The sequence below is a fragment of the Camelus bactrianus genome, chromosome X, assembly GCF_048773025.1.
Source record: "Camelus bactrianus isolate YW-2024 breed Bactrian camel chromosome X, ASM4877302v1, whole genome shotgun sequence".
NCBI lineage: Eukaryota > Metazoa > Chordata > Mammalia > Artiodactyla > Camelidae > Camelus > Camelus bactrianus.
In genome coordinates, this window is record NC_133575.1 from 74,148,634 (window position 1) to 74,171,180 (window position 22,547).

Below are 22,547 nucleotides of genomic sequence, written 5' to 3' on the forward strand. Positions count from 1 at the left end.
GCAGATTAAATGAAAGATGAGGTATATAACGTGTTTAGAAAAGTGCCTGGCATATATTAAGTCTCCCATATATTTCAGCTCTGAGGATTAATTAATAGAGACAGAATGGTTTAAAGCACTTAGGATGGTGCTTATTACAAGTTATCTCTTTTAGAGTTATAAAATATAAAGTAGTCTATTCCCATGCTTACTATTGTTAAAATACAAAGAAAAGTAGAGACTCAAAAGTGAATGCATTTTTTTTTATCATACATGTGTACCCATATCCTTTACAACTTGACTAACGTGAACTTTTGCCCCATCTTTCTAAAAGACAAGGGCGCATTGCTTTTTTACCAAGAATGGAAAGAAGCTTTTCCTATTAGGAACTTAGCAGCCTTTTTAATGTGAAAGGGCTAAAGATGTTACTATCAAAAATAATGAAACTTTGGAAATAAAGGGAGAGATGAAGCTTATGGAATTGATAAAAAAACTGAAGCATAGTGAGGAATCCCTTAATGTTTTGTGCTACACAAGAATACACCACATAATGTGACATTTCATAAGGTTTTTGTGACTATAAAAAATTCCAATATATGATTATTTTATCTATTGACCATCTGAAACACTCTGACCTGAAATGAGGGTTAAGCATCTGAAGATTCACTCTAGACATTTTTATTCCCTTCATTTGAACTTTTCAATTTGAAAAGTACTTTTTTTCCTTTTATAGCCTTATTTTGATAAAGCTCCTCACATTGATTTTTTAATGTTTAATGTTTATTTTTATAAATTCTTCAAAGTAAAATTTACATGCCATAAAATTCACCTGTCTTAAGTGTGAAATTCAATCATTTTTAGCAAATTTACAAAGCCATGCAACCATCACCACAATTCAATCCAATTTTAGACTATTTTCATCACCCCATAAAACAAGCTTTATGCCCACCCTTAACTCCAGGCAACCATTAAATCTACTTTCTATCTCTATTGTCCTGTTTTTAATATACGTGGCTTTTAATATAAAGGTAATCCTATAATATGTGGTCTGGCTTATTTCACTTAGTGTAATGGTTCAAGGTTGATCCATGTTGTAGCAGGTGTCAGTAGTCCATTCTTTTTTTTTATGGCTGAATAGTACCCCGTAGTATGGAAATACCACCTGTTGTTTATCCATTCATCAGTTGATGGGCATTTGGGTTGTTTCCGCTTTTTGTTTATTATGAATAATGTGGCCATAAACGTTCATGTATAAGTTTCTATGTGGATATTTTCATTTATTTTGGGTATATGCCTAGGAGTGGAATTGCTGGGTCATATGGTAACTCTTTGGTTAGCATTTTAAGGAACTGCCCAACAGCTTTATAAAGCAGCTGCACCATCTTACATTCCCACTAGCATTTTGCAATTGATGAGGCTGAATAAGATCAGATAAGGTTTAGTACTATCAAATCAGTTTTCATTATAATTATTTAAGAATATCTATTTTAACAGTTTGAAGTGATAAACAAAATTAATACTTACAAATCACTCTTGTCCTTCAAAAGTGATTTCAATTCTTGCCACAGGCATAGTTTTATCTCAGGAAAAAATGAATCTTCAAATGACATTATCAAACCAATCTTATCAATTAATGGAAAATTCAGGCATTAGGGCAAGTGTTTTGGGAAAATATGTGATGAACATATTCTTCATTTATTTGCTAGTTAAGTCCTTATTTCTTACTATTTCATAATGAAGATTTTTGCAAACACGGTAAGTTAATAAATCAGCAGTTCAGTGTCCAAATTTCCTAATGTGAATTTAAAGAAAGGGTAGTTGGTCAAATTGAAATCTCCTTATCTAAAGGAGTTCCCCACCATATTGAAAGAGGTGACAGTTTTTCTGTATAGTAACAATAACCCATTGGCCAAAGTAAATATTGCACATTTACTTAATAAGAAAAAAATTACACATTTCTTAACATGACCTTGGATACATATGTCTGATATTTTCTGTTGGAAAATTCCTTTCGTTTGCAAATATATCTGGGGAAGCAACAGATCAAATGAAAAAGAAAAAAATTTTTGCAGTGTTGTACTGCTCGTCATTCAGTGAATGTGTATAGCTCATATCGTGCTTAAGCAAAGAGGAAAGACCCGTAGGCCTGTATTTCCCTATAAATTTCTCTTTGGCCAAGTGAAGTCTAGTGAATTTCACCAGCCTTGGAATGAAACTAAAGAAGTGACTGATTAATATCTTTTCAGCTGTGTGAACATAATTCTGCCTATTGAATTGAAGGGTTATTAATCCCTCACAATCACGTTTGTGCCAACTTGATTGCTGAGCTCAAAATATTTCTAGTCACGGAAGGTTGAAAAAGCATATGGATTTTAGAAAAGAAGCAGGGAGAAGATGGTGATTCTAAATGAAAAAAGAACAGGACTAAACAAAAATGTTGATGTCACAAGTTCAGAAAATGAAAGATTCTGTGAAATGTCCTGGAACTCCCTGGGGAGGTAAAGAAATAAAATTAGGATTTTCAGCTTGATTAGAGTTTGATTTATGAGTTTTTTGTTGTTGTTAACAGAGGTGAAACAGGAGGAGAATAGGATTTATCTTCTAAGGGAGAAAAGTATTTGGAAGAATTTCTTATAGTTCACATAGTTTAACAACCACAAAACAACTTTTTCAGTACACAGTGCTAAGGTTGGTTTAAAAAAAAATCCTGAGACAGGGAAAATATTACTGGATCATATAATTAAACTATGGTTTCTAGATAGGTTCATGACAAATAGCTTAGAATTTCAAGTTTTATCAATGTTTCCCTGTCCAAAGTATATATTTGCATTGCATGTTTTAAAATGTCCTTATGTAAATAAAGAATGATGTTTATTGATTAGAAATGTTCCATTATGCATATATAAGTAAGTAAAACAAATTCTTATTACAGAGATAATAAAAGCACATATGAGATGAGACATTCTTCTATCTTTCTCATTAAAACTCACAGATTTTGTTTGTTTTTCTCCCTGCCTGTGTTCTTTCACTCTTCTGCTAAGATTTGGTTGATTGGCCCTTTAGGAGAGAGAGTTCTGAGGATTTACCTCCTGTCTTTGCCTCGTTTGCTGCTGCTTATTCTTTTTTTCATCACAAGAAAATTGTCATACACAACCCAGCAGTTTCTGTCTCCTTAGCACCCTCTTTCTCCTTGCATGGACCAGTCAGAACTTCTCAGCTATTGCTTCTTACCTCTCCCCTCTGTCAAAATTCTCTTCCTCTAAGGAAACTCTTATTTTAATAGCCATAGCCAGTATCTGTCCTACAGACACTCAGATTTTCCAACTCTTTTCTTAATTTCCTCCTGTAATACCAACCAAAATCACATAAAAAAAAAAAAACCAACAAACAAAAATACTCAACAACAACCTAAAGCACAAACATAACCATCTAAATATGAAGGTTCATTTCAGAAAATAGTAACTCTCCAATATTTGTCATCTGATATCCTCAGGACAGATGGAGAAAAAAGGGGCTGAGTCTGCAATGTAAGCGTAAGATAAGGGGCTCTCCGTTAAGCATGACTGCTTGTTTTCTGACAGTGACTCTTGCTGAATAAAAGAATGACGTTATGTAGAAAAGTGAGAAACTAAGTGTGGATTGATTTATGTGAGGTACCGTCCAGGCTGAAAATGAACTAAGTAATGTCTTAAAGTACCCACGATCTATTAACTGTTTCCTATTGACGGCAAATTGGAGAAATGATACAATTATTTGAATGAGGCAAACCCTTCCTATTCCCTGTCTATCCCATAATTTTCTCCTCTTTGCTTTTATTTCATTGTCTGTATCTTTTTTAAAGAGTTTTGAGTATTTGAGTGTGTGTGTGTCTGTGTGGGTGTGTGTGCCAGATTTCAAAAGTGAATTGGAGCATCATCAGAGATCTCTTTGAGGAGCAATTCAGACTCTTGAGAAAATTATCAGTTACTGACAATCGACAATCAACAGTTACGCATGGCTGCATCAGAATACCATCTTTTTGTAAAGCAGGTCATGGTATAAACTTTCCTTAGCCTTTGTGATAATTCCAGCATGGATTGTTCGATGAAAAAAAAAAACTTTGAGATAAGAAAATTAATAATGTGAACTAACTTTCAAGGGAAATGCAGTACTCCAGAACACTAGTCTGAAACATAACATTAGGAATAGCCTACTGTATAAAAAGAACTGCTCATTTTAAGTGACTTTGTGTTTTTAATAAAGTAGATCAGATGGAATTTACATTATATCTATATATACATATTACTTATATATTACTGTAAGTATATGAAAATTTTTAAAACTACATTTATTTTCTAAAATATTCCTTTAAATCAGACATTTCTCTGAAGCATGTTCCTCTTTTCCTTTTCTCTTCCCAACTCCACTTACTACCATTAAAGGTTCAAAATGAAATATTTATAGACATGAAACTTTGGGCAAACTTCTTGAACAAGGCTGCCTAATTTCATAGAGTTCCTTCTCTATTTTGTAAAAAAAAAATCATCTTTTTCATACATTAAATTCATTAAAATGCTCTCTCTAATCTTTGACTTCTATGATGATTTTTTAAAAAGATGTTATAGCAAAATGACAGTATTTCCACTCACTGGAGCTCTCACCTCCATCTTCTGTTGGTGAAAATTATTTAAACTTAGATGATAGATTAATCCCATGTTTCCTTTTTCTTTTGTACTATAAGTTGTCTTAAACAATTTACTATGTGAAAGTGGTCACATACTTTCAATATTTTTCAAAAACAAACTTGACTTTCTTCCCTGTCTGTCCTAAACCTGTTTGTTTTAACTAAATTTGTTGTAGTTTAATTGGATGTTTTATCTTAAAGAGTATTTGTAAACTCATCCAAATTGAGAAGTAAAATGCTGTGGTAGATAATCTCGGTTTGAAATGCCTTTCTTTCCATGTTTGTTTATTTTCTCTTTATCATATGGCTATTATTCCATTTTCCTTATCAGCAGTTCTATCATCATATATAAGCATAAAGATTGATATTATAAAATATTTTTGTAAAGTACAGTGGCACCTCTGTGTGTGTGTGTGTGTGTTTTTTTATATGTGTGTGTAGTATATATACACACTGTAGACTTGGTCCAGTGATTGCTAGGGAATATAATCTGGATCAATTCAACTGAGCCAATTATCTTCTTAGGAGGACATCACAATGTATCCTTCATAACTATGAAAAAGAGCTGATGTTTTGTATTGTTTTTGGACTTACTTTTATATAAGTCCTATTCCCTCAATTTGACAAAAACTAGAATGATCAGGCCCTTCAGCTTTGTATCCTCATGTGACCTGTTGATCTTCTGTGAGCATTGTTAGCCAAAGAAGACTTTGCTAGATACAAAACAAGGGAGCCTTCAGTATGAGTACTGATCTTTCAAGTCATGCTACTGCTGCTTACTAACTGCAACCTTGGACTAGTGCTTAGACACTCTGGACCTCATTTCCTCATTTGTAAAATGACGATCATAATGTTAACTACTTCATTTTTTTTTTACGAGAATACGTAAAATAAAGCTCTTCAAGTGCTTCATACAATGTATTGGCAGGTAAACTATATATGGAGAACCTGGGTAATTCATTCAAGCTCATATGGCTAGGAAGTAATGAAACTGGGTGTTAACTCATTTATAATTAAAGCCAAACTCATGTTTATCCATCTATTATCATATAAATAGATTTATCATCTCTATCAAAACATGACCTTCTCTTTCCCCCTAATACCAGGTAATATGTGCTTTGTCTTTATTTTACTTTATGATTAAGCTGGTACCACTCTCTGTCTTCCAGAGTGCTTAAGTATAATTAATTATTACTCTTTCTTTGCTAGAGATAAAAAATATCATTAATGACTGTACACTCATGTATCAAAAGGCACATTAACCTATCAGTTGTAATTAGTTCAATTTATTGTTGGCATCGGGAAGCAAAACTACCATAATGACATCATATTCTTTGTTTTTTCGACTTATGACAGGAAAATAAATCAAGATTATTTCTTTATCATTAGTTAATTAATAGTCTTAGTATATTTGAATAATATATTTCTTTTTTCAGCATGTCATTTTTACAGTAATATACCTTCCCTTTATCCATTTCACTCTCTGTTTGTCTTCAAGTGCCTCCTTTACTTACATATTAATAGGAAATGATTGTTCTTTATATGATTTTTTAGCTTTTTGAGGGTTTGTGACCAGAAATGACAATGATAGCAATAGCTGTATCTTCATAGATTTGAATTTGTACTATGACAGTTGAGAAATGTTACGGACATGTATTAAGTGTTTTCTTTGCCCTGTGGGGTTGGGTGGAAGGAGCACTTGGTTGGTTTCTAATTACATGAATGAGGGAGGAAATAGAATAATTGGGCACCATTTATAAAAATGACTCATTATATAGAAAAAGTACTGATAAAAACAAATATCTTGGGGATGGGGGCGAGAAATAGAAAGGAATCAACATTAACATTTGTTTTATTTGTAATAAATGCAGTTTTATTGATTTTCCAGGTCCTGTGTGTAGCAAATTTACATACAGCATGTCTAATTTTCAAAGCTGTCTTTCTGAGGAATAGGAATTACACTGGGGCTTAAGAAAAAGGGGATAAGGGAATCTGAAAGAGCTAATTAACTTTCCCAAGATCAAAAACTCTTAAGTGCCAAAACAGAGAATCAAGTCCAGGTCTATCTGACCCTAATACCTGTACTTTTACTAGAACTTGACACCACTTGAATAAAATGTATTCAAGAGTTGTTCTACGCAGTTAAGATTTTACCGTTCAGGAAGGAAGGCTCTCTGACAAATCTGCCATAGATGGGCTGGAGAGTGAGCTAAATATATAGGAAGGGAAATGACGGGTCAAGCCTCCTGCACCATTTTAAAGATCACTAATTAAATGTCATGTTTGGGGGCAAAATTGCTGAAGGTAGCAAAGTAAAACTTCTCAGGGTGTTTTAGAAAACTATAAAATTTGGTTGCAGATGATTTGGTCTGGAGTATTGCTCAGCTCATGGAGACCTGGCATAAATATGCATCTCTCTTAAAAGGTGTATCATTTTAAAGCCTTTTTCCCCAGAATAACATCACAGCGATAGGCAATCCATTTGGTCATTGCTATCCAATGTCATATCAGTTTTCCTCAATGATGCACTGCTTTTCAGCCAAAATGATGATACTTATTAGTTTGGATGAGTCACCTCTTTTGCTTACTACTCTGCCCACAGGCTCTTTTGAATCCCTTTCTAGATATGCACGGAATTATAGTTCACCTATCTCTAAAATGTCATGTTATTAAGTCGGGTCTACAAATGTTTTATCCATTCATCTACTCATTATCTTTCCTTCATAGTGTACTAGATAGTTGTAAGCTACATTTTCCTTCCATAAATAATAAGAGTAACATCAGACATTTCTCACATCTCAGAAAAAAGACATATTGCATAAAGATTGAAATGTGACATTAACTAGTGCTATCACGATCTTAACTTTGTGCCCACCAAAGTTCACCCTGGGACTCGGTGGCAGGGACCTTCTCCAACTTCCTCTGTCTCTACTTTGGTCACCAGGCCTATAAAGTTCACATGGCCTCCGACGGAGCAGGCATGTACCATCATGCACGCTTAACCTTCTCTTTTAATGAATTCCAGGGAAAGAGATTTGGTAGTAGTGACTCAGTTAGCCTTTCTGGTACTTAATAGCTCACGTCATGATAAAGTTCTTTATTTTACTCACTCACCATCACTTTTCTTACATCCTGAATCTAACACTTACTCTTTTTCGTTTGTCTTGACTTTCAAAAATGTCCTCGACCTCACAACTCATCATAATTTTTAATGTTGACTTTTAGTATTTTTTTCCCAAGTGAAAGGGGTCCTGTTTCTTTATCCTTTTTTGATAACTTCGTTTTTGAATTAAGGTGAGCTACTTTCAGATACCAAACTGGCTATTTTTCAGGAAGCTCTAATAGGGAGGCTAGAAGGCCTGTGAGTAAACGGTTACTACAGAAGGAAAAAAATGGTTTGGTGTTCTAGAACTTCTGGAAGACGGCTTCAAATGCAAGTATACATCGGACCCAAATTCTGTTTTCATTTATTGCATATTATACAGTGTTAAACTATAAATATCATGACACCTCAGTACCCAGCAACTACCTTTATCTCTACTTATTTTAAGGAGCTTGTCTTCTGAGAAGATCTCTTTCCCTTCTCTCTTTAAATTACTCTGGAGTTGGGAAAAAGTGTTTTTAATATGAAGCAAAAACATCATGCCATAAATCGGGTAGCGTTAATAGGGAAAGACCCAGACTGATGAATGATCTAGATGGTGTAAGCCTATCTGATGTCCAACTTTTGCTCTAGGTGTCTTATCCAAAATCTGTATTCTTTATCTATTCATTTCCCAGAAGCAGCTCCTGTCAAGGCATACTATGGTCAAATGAAGGCAATATATTTATCTGGCCTATTTTCTGATTTCTGACATATTATCTTCCAATATGGGTATCCACTCCCACCTATCAGTTATTTCATTCCTATTTGTGTATCCCTACAAAGAGTAGTTTTTATTGGATCAGTAGTTTTCAGGCTCAATTTGACATTTTCTTTTCTGTAACTAAATACAGAGTAAATTTATTTTCTGACATTCATATTCTGTCCCTGTAACAGACACTTGTTTCAATATGTTGCCATTTTGTGCCCTGCCGTTCCCCTGAGACGTGGTAACTGACCCAAGTTCACTTAATAACAGGATAGATAGTTAAGAGAATGTCATCTTTAGAGTGTGTATTTCCAATGTCTAAAGTCCAGTACATGGTTTGTGCTCATGTCTCTGACTAGGACCTTGTTTTTCTGTTATGAGGAACTCCATGCTTTTTGGTATTTGATCTGCAACCTACCCCCAAAAAGTCAGTCAGACAATGAGAAACAATCTTGTAAAGCTTTTCCTTACTCAGTTAGTAGTGCCAGAAAAGAGACCTTAAATGGAAACTGTGTAGAACCTTCATAAATTATTATGTCTTCAACCCATAAAAATGAACTTAAACTCAGTTTCTATGTGGTATTATGATTAATTTTATCATGTCATTTTTATCCATTTTGAATTCTCTTTTTGATAACTGCTAACTTTTCCTTTCCAAATTATGTCACTGTCTGCTTTTTCCTTTATACAGTCAGATGTCAAGAAAAAGATAAAAATAATTAAAACTATTCACAAAAGTGGTACTGCATACAATTACCAAAAATAGGATTTTTTGAAAACATGGACTCTTTATTCTATCAAGTTTTGGCCAATCAGGTATGCAACTGATTATTCAAAAGTTAGTATATTCTCTATCAACCTCGCCTTAAAAACATCCTAACCATAACCTTTTTTGAAGCCAGTCTGTTAACTTTTAATTGATAACCATTTCAAAGAAAAATATAACAATGATAATGCAACTTTAGCTAGAGAATAGAATTCATTCATTGGATCATCTCCAAATTTCTTGTTCTCATTTTTTTTTTTAATGAGAAGATAAAGCACAGAGTGCTATGAAGTGACCTAAGAATTGGCATACAAAATTAAGAAATGGAACTCAGTACTTCAGCTGTAGCTTCCCTACCGTTCCCTGTAGCTAAATATTTCTCAGGTGTCAGAATACAATAGGTCAGCATCTGAACTTTGAAGAGAGTACCTGTCCTTGAAATAAAAGTCACTCTTAATTCATCACAGGAGGTTTATGTTCTTGTAGACTGACTTTAGCATTTCCTTCCTTTCTTCTTTTATCACCTGCAACATTTGATGTATGGTCCCACTTTTATGATCATTAGCAGCTTTTTTGGAATACTGAAGGTGGTGGAAGCCAAGTGAGGAAAGAAGAAATCTAATTTTTTATGAAGCTGAGACTTTAAATGAATGGGTTTTGTTGTTGTTGTTGTTGTTGTTGTTTTAATGAGCACTGTTATACTTGCTTGATATTTAACAGTTCATGTTTATTTACATGGAAGTTGTTGTTTTGGTCCACTTTGTTTTATTTTGTAAAAATAGACTATCACACTTTAAAATAAAACTCTGCATTTCCTGAAAGTAGAGCTTTTATGCTACAGAATTGGTTAGAGACAGAAAGACATTTTTTACTGGAAAATCCTGAAGTCATATGGTAAACAAATAAATTGAGTAGATTTTAATCAGAAAGATAGCCAATGCATGCGTATGTTTAGTTCCAAGTGAAAAAAATTGTGTTTTATTCTACTGGTAAAAATTAAAAATTGAACTTTTTGGTTTTCATTTGTGGCTAATTTGAGATGCATACTTTTAAAATATTTACATTATTATTGAAATTTTCATATACTTAACTAAATAAGCATTGTAATATCTGATGTAATGCCTTTGATGAGTGTAAAGCTTGAAAGGGAGTTTTATATAGTGCCTTATTAGATAGAATTCAAGATTGAAGTATTTTTGTCATAAATCATAGAAATGCCTGACAGATCACATGCATAAATGAAGATATTTTAAAAATTAATGTAATATATAAAAATGAAATCAGTGTCTTCATTTAAAAGTATTATAAGAGTACATTTTCTCATGAAGGATATTTGAAATCACTAGGCACATTTTTTTTTTCTATTTTAGTTACACATGGTATTACTCCAGTGTCTTCAGAAAGCTTATAACCTATTTTAAATGCTGGACATTTTGATAGACAGCCTAGAAATATTTAATATAGGCTGAGAACTTAGCCCTAAAATTAATTTGCTTTAAAAAATTTATCAGACCCTACACTTAAAGAAAACACTTTTAAAAAGATATATATGTAAAATGTATTCAGCTGTTCAAGAATCTGGCCCAAAAGAAGTTGTCTAAATTAACTGACCATTTCTTCGGAAGGGCGTCCCTTCAAGACCCAAGTAAATTTTTTAATGCAAATCTCTGAATTGTACTTCACTTTTAAAACTAAGTTCCCTCCTTTCAGTCAGTAATGCCAAGCATATTTAAAAACGAATTATTGATTTATGATGAATGAGTGCAAGAATGCATGAGTGAATGAAATGGACCACAGTCTGATAGATTTCCCGATAACGTTTGAGAGTTGAAGCCATTCCCCATTCCCAGATGAATGGATGAAAGTGAAAGGAGAGTGTGAGAACTACCTCTAAATGCTCTCCTAGCCTGAGATACTAATCAAAAGAGGAATGAGATTGGTAACTGTGCAACTAGTGGTAAAAACAGGTCTTTTGAGTTGGTTGAAGGAATTTGATTATTTTTCCAAGAAGAAGGAATCACAGAATGCATCTCACAAAATTAAAAAGAAGTTTCCTTTTAAGACAATTAGAATTATACACATGTACACAGACATACACATACATGCAAAATGCACATATATTTTATGAGTCCTAGGTTGTAGGGAATTCTTAGTGAAATTCCAGTTTAACCCATTTTCATTTAACTCTGACAAGACTATGTCTCTCCATGTTTTAATAAGTTGAATTATAATGTTAAAGTCTCTGAGAAAAGAAGAGGTAACATTTGCTTTGCGGGTAGAACAAAGGAGAACATTCAGTGGTCTTTATCCTTAAACCCACTACCTACAAAGGTACATGTAACACCAGTAATAAAATAAAGAGCGTCAGCACTGAGACTTAGAAAATTACGTTCAACCTAAACCCTAACATTTATTCCATTATTGATCAGTGAAAGATTAGTGCAGGATTGATCAAGGTTACAGAGAGAATCACTGAATGATACAATAATCAGATCCACATACCTTAAAAAAATAGTGCCACGTTAGATTTAGATCACTGGCTGGATTAAAGGGTAGAACTTCTTAATGCACCACTTTTTCCTAAAGCATTATACTTACACTGTGGAAAGCTGCCCTTTTTATGTGTTTATAGGACGAATGAATTTTTTAAAAAGGAAATCAGGAGAAAAGAACACAGTTGGATTGATGTTTACAGAATAGGCAGTGATTAGTGTGCAATCAGAGTTGATGTAATGAGCAAAACACCATTGCTTGTTTTTGGATGGGTTATTCATACTAAATGCATTAGTCAGGGTTTCGAGCATTAATTTAGATGTATTCCATGGCTGTGAACGTTCTAACAGCAGATCACGGCTGAGATACCTTCCAGAGAAACGCTAATCACAGTCCACTGATGTATGTATGTATACTATATGTATCGTTTAGTGCCATTACCACTCTTAGAGCTTTCCAAATTTTTATTTCTCTGTTATTTATTTCTGTTCATGGATCTTGGTAATGCACTAGAGCCCTTCTACTGTAATAAGAAAGAACATCTACATGAGCCATAGTTAGTCTAAGGTCTTGTCCAGGGTAGCATTGGGATGACAATGAATATGCAGAGGATTAATTAATTTAAAATCATGCACAATTAGATATAAGTAGCCAAAACAGATCATAATCCTTTCTCTGGGTTTCACTGGTTGAAGAAAAAGAAAATAGAATTAGCGGACTCAAAGACAAATAAGTGGAGACTATCATTTTCTCAAGTATGGTGTACGGAATGCTAATAAAGAGAGCTAACTTTTCAAAAAGTAAATGTAAATAAATACAGGTTGTAAGACCTATTATGTTTGTGATTGAAAAAGGAAAACTGGAAGTATGTACAGCTTGAGCCAATCATGGTGTCCATCATTGCTGATAGCTAGATTTGGTAGAAATAATAATTGAAACTTACCTTATATAAGGATTTATTAGCAATGTACAGTCAAAGAACTTCTCTTTAAGATACCATGCTTTAGCGAGGACTGATCCTTTTTGTGAAACAGGGTTTTGTAAATAAAATAGGTGTAATAGACTTAAGGATATCTACACAAGTGGTTTGAAATACTCTGCCACCATGTTTTCCTCTAAAAAGAAAAGAAACCTTTGGACCTGAAAATTAGCTTTCAACTCAGGTGGTCCTCAAAGAGAAACGATGAATATTTTTGTTTTCTCTATTATTCTTTGAACCTAAAATTTAAGGTACATATTAGACCTCCTAATTAGTCTTCATCTATGGAAGGAGTAGAAGTTGTTCCAATAAGATTCAAAATCATTTGAATATTGACTATTTTGAAAAATTAGCCTGACTTCTCCTTTGACCTGTAATGTGTGCAAGTGCAGACCTTCTTGAGAAGCCTGGGGGACAGAGCATCCCTCCCCATCACGACAGGCCCCACGTTATTGTCAGTGTGCCAACTCAAAAGAATATTAAACCTTTGCCCAGTAGTAGATACAATCTATAGCTATTAGGCAGGAGAAATTCCAGAGATGGTTGCTAGTGATGCTTCCAGCATGTTTAGCACTTTCTTAATACTTTGTCATGCATGTTCTTTTCAAAGATTCTGTGGTCTTTTAGTATATAAGTCACAGTAATGCTTCACAATGTTTCTGTGCTTAAAGAGTAAGATTGCAGAGCTTTAAAAGGGTGTAGAAGGAATAGCCAAAAAAACCCAGGATATAATATGATATCACTTAGGCAACTGTTTTTATCTCTCTCTCTCTCTTTTTTTTTTTTTTTTTGGTCTCTCTTGACATCATATTACCATAGAAACAATTATATTAGTCAGGGAGTCATCTGATGTAGTCATCATGTTGGTCACAGAATTCTAAGTAAAGCATTTTAACTTATCCTTCCATGGATGTAAAGTAATATAAATGGTGCTAATTTCAACTGGTGCCAATATTGGTAGTAAATGTAGATGTAGAATGTATATATATATATATATATATATATATATATATATATATATATATATATATATATTTAATTCTCAAGTTAATGCATTTTCTCCAAAACTATTTCTCTTATGTTGAGAGAAACACATCTGTTGCATTCCCACATATGAGAAAAACACTAGAAATGGAAAGTTTTCCTTCAGTCAAAATTAGATAGATAGATAGATCAATTTAGTAGGAGTAAAGTGCCAATTTTAAAATATGTAGACACACACAGTCTTAATTCAACTCCTTTGAGGTTTCTTTTAAGGATTTAGGACTAAATGTAATGTCTTAAATTTACCTCTGAAAAGAAAACTCTATCCCCAGTACACCAAAAGCAAAGGGTAAGGCATCCATAGGTATTATCAAAAATGCCACAGCTACATCTTTTAGCAGAATATCAGTGTTGTCAATTTTTTTAACTTTAGATGTGAAAGTTATTTCCCCTGTAAGTGAGTATAATTTTCTGTGATATAAATCATTGACAGAAATGTGCTATTTTCTGAAGAAGATCTTAATGCTGTGTGTATAACCTTAGTGAATTTACTTGTTTGATTCATAAATATGTTCCTACATATTATTTGCTTAAGCCAGCTTATTTGCTATTAACACATTATATATCATGCTCTGAGAATTTGCTCAACCAGATTTTATGAAAAATTGAAGATTTTTATGAGTATAGTAATAAGCAGGTAAACATTTGTACTAAGACTGAAAAAAATCTTATTTTGACAATATTTGATATATCAGAGGCCTTGACTTGAAAAGTATTCATATTAAGCAACTGACCCATTTATGTAATCTTTCTTGGCTGTGAGCTTTGCTAAGTTTAGTGAGAGTCTTACACTGTGAAAAAAATAAAGTCAATTATCTTTTTCAGAGAGAAAATCATGAAAGATCATGGCCTAACAGTGTGCCTGAGGGACTGGAAATGAAAAGATCTTTGAGTTTATTAATTTCACTAATGTGGATAATGTAATACGTATTTTTCATTGGTATTCCAAGGATAAATGAGATTTTTCTGTCATGCTGCAGTAATGTATTAGTAATGATACCATAGAGGCACCTCAATAATCATGCTAACCTAGTACAGGGACAAAGTAGACACTGGGGAAAATAAGGTCTAGTGTATGGAGTCTCATGAAAGAAAGATATACCAAGAGAAATACATTTTAACTGTGGTAGCCCCTGCAGTGCCTCTAGAGTATCTGGTCTGTCCTTTTGTATTTCAAGTCTCCATTATTTAGCTGCTGTCCATAAAGACTGCTATTGATAAAAAATCGTGTTCATTCTCCTAAAGTGGTCAATAAAAGAGAAATGAGGACAGCAACAGGAAACTCTTTTCAGATAGAGATGATTAAATTAACCTAAATTTCAGTTACATTTGTTTTTTCCTTAAGAAATGAGACATAATAACACCTTTGCTATTCAAATATGACAAGTAGCTCTAACTTTCCTTCATTTTTTTAAAGAAAAAAATCTTTACTAAAGACAATATACTAACAAATACCATACTGTCACTCTCATCAACTAAATCTATGTTGCACTTAAGCCTATATGAAAGTAGACAGTGGAGACAAGGTATGTTTAGTCAGATTGAGGAGAAGAAATTAAGAAATAGTAGAAATGGAAGAAAAGATACAGATTAGGATCAAGTAAGACACAAAATAGAAAGTGGAAACATGTTCACATTAGGATGCAGTGAGGTTTAAGAATACATTTAAAGGAACTCAAGATAAATTGAGGAGTAATATATTTAGCAAGGAAATGTTTGCTTTCCTTCTTTTTTCATTAAACATTTTTTTTAAACATTAAAAACTGATTAGAACGGAAAGAGCTGTTTGTTTTCAAGCCTTGAGAAGGATATCATAGTCAAGATACAATACTAATAAAATGTCTTTAGGAGGGAAAAATAAAAAAGATGAATAATACTAAAATATAGCCCTAATACTTCTGATGTTATCATGTAATTTTAAATGTATAATAAAAATGTATTTAATAAATATTTATTTCATGCTCTATACCAGGCCCTGTTAGATGGCTGAGTTCTGTCAGAGGACAAAACAGAAAAAAAAAAAAATGTTCTGCCCTCTATGAACTTATATTTTAGTGGTAAAAGAGAGCCAATAAACAATCAACTTAAGAAATAGTTTCATAATATGTTAGAAGGTGACAAATGCCAGCTATGGAAAAATGTAGTGCAGAGGTAGGGAGTTTCCAAGTTAATTTTTAGGGGCAGGTCAGGTTATGTTTTAAATAGGCCTATCTAGGTAGGCATCTTGAAAAGGTGATGATTTTGTAAGACTTGAAGCAGGTGACCATACCTACTAATGACATCACATAAATTTGACACTTCTTTAGTTACTATAACCTGGAGCTCACTATCTAGTGTAAATACTTTTATAATCTATAGTAGGCAAAAGGAAAAATTATACTTACATGTCTCTTACTAAGACTTTTGCAATTATAATAAATTATTAGACTCAGGCTTTAGAGCTCTGACAACCAATTTTTAAACAAAGATATTCATACTATATTCTTAAGCTTTCCTGAACTTCTTGTAGGCTCCTTAAGACATGTAGTGTAATAATCTCCATGATATAATGAAAACAATTGTACAAGCTTCTTAGAAGTTATTTTTAGGACAGTAATGTTTCAAGAGTAGTATTTTAGCTAGTACAACTGGGCATTTCCTGATGAGAAATTTATTAATTGATATTGTGTGTCTTTAGTCAAAAGACTATAGAACAGATAAAAACACTAATCTTCTCCTTACTAAGCTGTATAGCAAAGCCAAATGATTACAAATATTGAAATTTTCAGTGATTAATCCTAATATGACTCTTTACTATTTTGTGAAGATAAAGATTTATAATAGCTGCCATGGTTTCAACATATGTACCAGATCGATTGTGGGAGGAGTGTGATTTGTTAATATTAACACCAAATTTTATTAGGAATCTTCATTACATAGTGATATGTGAATATTCTTATTTGTTCAGATAATTTCCAAAAGAAATTAAGTACTCTTATTGAGGTGAAATAGATGAGGCTACTCAAATCCTTTGTTGAAACTGCTAAGCCACCATATCCTATTGTTCTGTATTTTTAAAAATGTGGGACACCTACCATAACTTCACTACCAGTGAGATCCATAGAGATGAAACTTTTCTGGGGAGATTGAAATGTTAACATAAAAAAGATTATGGGGAACACAAACTCACCAGAGGAGCCGCATTATCACACCCGATAAAGCAAAACACTTGATAATGACTGAACATCAAGTTTAAAGGATGAACCTCTGAGATGTATCTTATTCACCCAACCAACATGATATCTTTGAGAAGGTAAAAGCTTTAGTCAATTCTATGCAGAACAGTTCTAGGATAGGAGAGACTTGAGAAGATATTTTTTGTTAACCTAAGACCATTCTATATAAAGTCATACTTTAAAATGTGGTACTTACTGGTACTATATGGTAATACAGGCTCATATTCCTGTCTTTGCTTCAACTTCTAATTGTCTCATATTTGATTAGATGATATAATCTAATTTATATTTTTATATTTTTATTTCTAAATTACTTTTATGGACCTGATATGTCTGTTAAAAATAAATAACCCTATGGAAATTATATATCAATAATACTAGACAACATTTTATGGCACAATTTTTATAAATTTACCGTTGAAATTTTATTTAAACATAATCAGCCTTTTACCCAGCATCCTGTAATAAAGGATATGGCTTATTTGTGATACAAATGGGGTTTCCTGTCATTTTTATGATGCTGCTTATTACTCAAATGCAAAGCCATTTTTTCAATATGAGCCCTTTAGTTTTCCATGATTTCTCAGATTTTGTTTCCTTAAGTTTTTTATTTCTTTTGAAAAAAGGACAGAATTTTTTAAAAAATCTACCACTCTTATCATTAGAAGACTATAAAATGCTATACTTAAAATTATTTTAATATATATATGCTTTATTTTTTATTTTTAAAAAATTTTTTAGTATTTTTTAAATTGAAGTACAGTCAGTTACAATGTGTCAATTTCTGGTGTACAGCACAATGTCCCAGTCAAGCACACATATGCTTTCTAATTTAAAAAGTTCTCAAGAACTTATCTTACTTCTCCCTCAAGGATATGTCGGCTTATATTTATTTTGTATAATTCTTATGAAGTGCATCTTCACCCTACACAATTACGATTAAATGAATATGTGACTAAATTTAGCTTAAAATAATGAATTAAACTGAGATTCAAAACTTATTTTATTGAATTGTCCTTTTTAAATTGCTGTTTTAACATTGAATAGATATACCTTCCTTTTGAAAAGAACTCATTAAATATTATTTCTGCATCAATTTTAGGACATCCCAGTAAGTAATTTTTCATAAGGAGGTAAATAAGCCCTGTGATTTGCTTGTGGTTCTGCCTATAAATGCAAATCTTAATTCAAATAATTCCCAAACTTTTATTTTGACTTTAAACATGTTCTGTATTACTATAGAGGTATAGTTCATAACTATTTCGAATTGGACCACCACAATAAAGTGACTATCACAATAAAGTAAGTCACATGAATTTTGAGGAGGTTTCCAGTGCATATAAAAGTTATGTTTACACTATACTGTAGTGTATTAAGTGTGCAATAGCACTATCCCTAAAAAATACACATACCTTAATTTAAAAAATACTTTATTGCTAAAAAATGCCAACCATCATCTGAGACTTCAGCAAACCATCATTTTTTGCTAGTGGAAGGTCTTGCTTTGATGATGGTTGCTGACTGATCAGTGTGCTGGTTGCTGAAAGATGAAGTGGCCGTGGCATTTTTGTAAAATAAAATGACAATGAAGTTTGCTACGTCAATTGACTCTTCCTTTCACAAATGATTTCTCTATAGCATGCAATACTGTTTGATTGCATTTTACACACAGTAGAACTTCTTTCAAAATTGGAGTCAATCCTCCCAAACCCTGCCCCTGTTTTATCAACTAAATATAATATTCAAAATCCTTTGTCATTTCACAGCATCTTCACCAGGAGTAGAATCCATCTCCAGAAACCACTTTTCTTTGCTCATCCATAAGAAGCACCATCTCATCCATTAAAGTTTTATCATGAGATTGCAGCAATTCAGTCACATCTTCAGGTACCATTTTAAATTCTAGTTCTCTTGCTATTTCCACCACATCTGCAATTACTTCCTCCACTGAAGTCTCGAATCCCTCCAAGTCATCCATGAGGGTTGGAATCAACTCCTTCCAAACTCCTGTTGATGTTGATGTTTTGATATCTTCCCATGAATCATGAATGTTTTTAATGGCATCTAGAATGGTACACCCTTTCTAGAAGGTTTTTCAATCTACTTTGCCCAGATCCATCAGAGAAATCACCATCTATGGAAGCTGTAGTTTTATGAAATACATTTATTAAATAATGACTTGAAAATTGAAATCACTCCTGGATCCACAGGGTGCAGAATGGATGCTGTGTTAGCAGGCATGAAAAGGATATCAATTTCACTGTCCATCTCCATCAGAACTCTTGGGTGACCAGGTACATTGGCAGTAACATTTTGAAAGAAATCTTTCTTTTCTGAAAACTAGATCTCCACAGTGGGCTTAAAATATTCAGTAAAACATATTGTAAACAGATGTGCTGTCATCCAGGCTTTGCCGTGCTATTTATGGAGCACAGGCAGAGTAAGTGTAGCGTAATTCTTAAGCTCCTGGGATTTTCAGAAAGGTAAATGAGCATTGGCTTCAACTTAAAGTCACCAGCTGCTTTATCCTCTAAGAAGAGAGTCAGCCTGTCCTTTGAAACTTTGAAGCCAGTTATTGACTTCTCCTATTTAGCTATGAAAGTCCTAGATGGCATCTTCTTCCCATATGAGGCTGTTTCATTTATATTGAAGTCTGATATTTAGTGTAGCCACCTCCTTTAATGATCTCATCTTGATCTTCTGGAGAACTTGCTGCAGCTTCTACATCAGCACTTGCTGCTTCACCTTGCACTTTTGTATTATGGAGACAGCTTCTTTCCTCAAACCTCATGAACCAATCTCTGCTCGCTTCAAACTTTTCTTCTGCAGTTTCCTTAGCTCTCTCAGACTTCATAAAATTTACAAGAGTTAGGGCCTTGCTCTAGATTCGTTTAAAGGAATGTTGTGATTGATTTGATCTTCTATCCAGACCACTAAAATTTTCTCAATATCAGCAATAAGCCTGTTTTGCTTCCTTGTCATTAGTGTGTTCACAGAGTAGCACTTTTAATTTTCCTTAAAAACTTTTCCTTTGTATTTCTCTTGCATTGGCTAACTTTTCACACAAGAGGACTAGGTTTTGGCATATCTTGGCTTTCACATGCCTTTCTTACTAAGCTTAATCATTTTCAGCTTTTGATGTAAAGAGAGAGACCTGTGACTCTTTCTTTCACTTAAATACTTGAAGACTTTTGTAGAGTTATTAGTTTGCCGAATTTCAGTATTACTGTGTCTCAGGGAATAGGGAGGCTCAAGGAGAGGGAGACAGATGGGGGAATGGCTGGTCGGTATAGCAGTCAGAACACACACAACATTTATCCAATATTTATTGATTAAGTGTGTTGTATTGTATAGGCATGATTTGCAGCACCCCAAAACAATTACAATAGTAACATCAAAGACCACTGATCACAAATCACTGTAAGAAGTATAATAATAATGAAAAAGTCTGAAATATTGTGAGGATTAACAAAATGTCACACAGAGACAGGAAGTGAGCAAATGCTGTTGGAAAAATGGTGCCAGTAGACTTGCCTTTGCTCTATGCAGGATTGCCACAAACCTGCAATTTGAAAAAAATGCAATATTTGCCAAGGGCAATGAAGTACAATAAAATAAGGTGTGTCTGGATTCTATATTTCATTGTTTAACTAATAGGACTATTAGCACCTTTCAAAATGTCCATGAATTTTAATAAAATTAAAATTAAAAATAACATTTTCATAAGTTTTTTTTTCTTAAGAGCTCATAATAAGAGCCAAAATTTTGCGTCTTAACACACGTTTCTTAAAAAATTAATCTGTGAGAAAATCATTTGAAACCAATTTTTACATGGGATACAAAACAGTCTCCTTTGAGATGAAGGAATACAATGTTATTTTCTGTGAATATATGCAAAATAATATCAACAAATGGAATTCTTTTACCATTAAAAAAAGATGGTCATTTATTTTCTGGTAACTACTATTCTCTGTGAAAAACCTAAAGCCCCTCAAGTGGCAGAAATCTACAAAGTCCAATGCAGTTGTAATAAAAAGAATATAGGATCTTCTTTAAAAATGCAATAAAGAAAATATCATTTTACTCTCCAGAGAGCCATCTTTCTAGATACTCTATGGTACAGCAGAAAAATGAAGTGTTTCAACCAATTCTGTTATTAATGATCCTGAACAGGACTATTCATCATAAGAGATCAAAATTCCTCAGCATGTCATTTCATCTTTCAAAAAAAGTATTCTTTAAGTCTGGATTATAAAGCCACACACTTCCTTTTTTTTTTTTCATTTAGAATATGAGAAACTAGTGGGAGTATCTGTTTTCCACAGGTACTTAAAAGAGTTGTTTCTTTTTTTAAAAAAATTCTAACATCATTACTCAGTTTAATGTTTCCTGATTATCAGGACATTGCAGTTCTAGATCATACAATATGAATTATAGAACTTAAAAATGTTGGCCTTTGTAATGGAAAAGAAACTGGAAATATATATATGTATGTGTATGTATAACTAAATCACTTTGCTGTACATCTGAAACTAACATTGTGTATCGACTGCACTTCAATAAAAAAATAAGAATTTTTTTTAAAAGACTTAAAAAATGGCCCTTAACTTTTAAAACTTTGTTTTTAAAAAATGCCATGATTCCCTCTAGACACATGTAAATTATTTAAATACTGCTGGAAGGTAAATATTATATAAAATTGAGTTTTATACTGGTAAGATGATTTACAGTTATCAACACAGCATTAAATAGTTATTCAAATCAACATTTTTTTGCCAACCTATTCCAAAAGTATAGATATGTCAAGAATATACATTGTAATAGACTTTGTTTTCAATCCTTAATTTCTCAATAATCCCTACTAATCAGAAAGTAGAGTGGAATCTCTAGCTAATTCATTTTTTTAAAACTTTCTAAGTAGGCTAGAAGCTGTCATATGAATTCATGAGATAAGAATCAGAGTCATTTTGAAAAAAAAATGTTTGGCCATAATATAAACCTTAGAACAGGATATTGTATACTCAGATCATCTAAGGAAGTCATCAAAAGCCAGTGTTATTTTCCAAATATGTAAAAGATATATAAGAACATAGATATCCAAGATTAAAAAAAAGAAACCTTGTAAATAGCATAGATTCAACTTTCAGTAGATAATTGAAAGAAGGAAAGAGGGAAGGAAAAGAAGGAGAAAATTTTAAAAGCAACAACCTCTCACAATTTCATTTCCCTCTTGGATAAAACTGGTAGGTTTAGGGGGTCAGCATAGATAGCTGTTAAACATCTCATCACTATGGCCTCCATAAGTAATTAGAATAAAACCCTGAGTTTCAGGTAGGTACAATTTCATTATTGAATTTTCTTTTTAGGGCATGATTCCACATATTTCACATTTTCCCAAAAACTAGTTAAGTAGAATAGCAAAATGCCTTAATAGATGTATTGTTTTAGGATGTTAGCTTTTTCCCTAGCTGCGTAAGTTACCTTTGGAGAAAATATAAGTATATTCTCTTCCCAAAATAGGTTTTAGGAAGCATATAGGCTTGGAGAAGAGGTAAGA

At 32.9% G+C, this 22,547-nt stretch overlaps 1 protein-coding gene across 4 annotated transcripts in view; it reads left to right on the forward strand.

Moving 5' to 3' along the window:
• The window catches only part of PCDH11X (protocadherin 11 X-linked), a 594,276-nt gene that overhangs the window by 535,904 nt on the left and 35,825 nt on the right, over positions 1-22,547 (forward strand). The window contains exon 7 of one of the 4 annotated variants that reach the window (XM_045515026.2): positions 18,757-18,877. The exons of the other annotated variants lie outside the window; for them this stretch is intronic. Coding sequence (XP_045370982.1) covers positions 18,757-18,836 — 80 coding nt within the window. The 3' untranslated portion in view covers positions 18,837-18,877. The remainder of the gene's footprint in view (positions 1-18,756; positions 18,878-22,547) is intronic. 4 annotated transcript variants of the gene reach the window in all.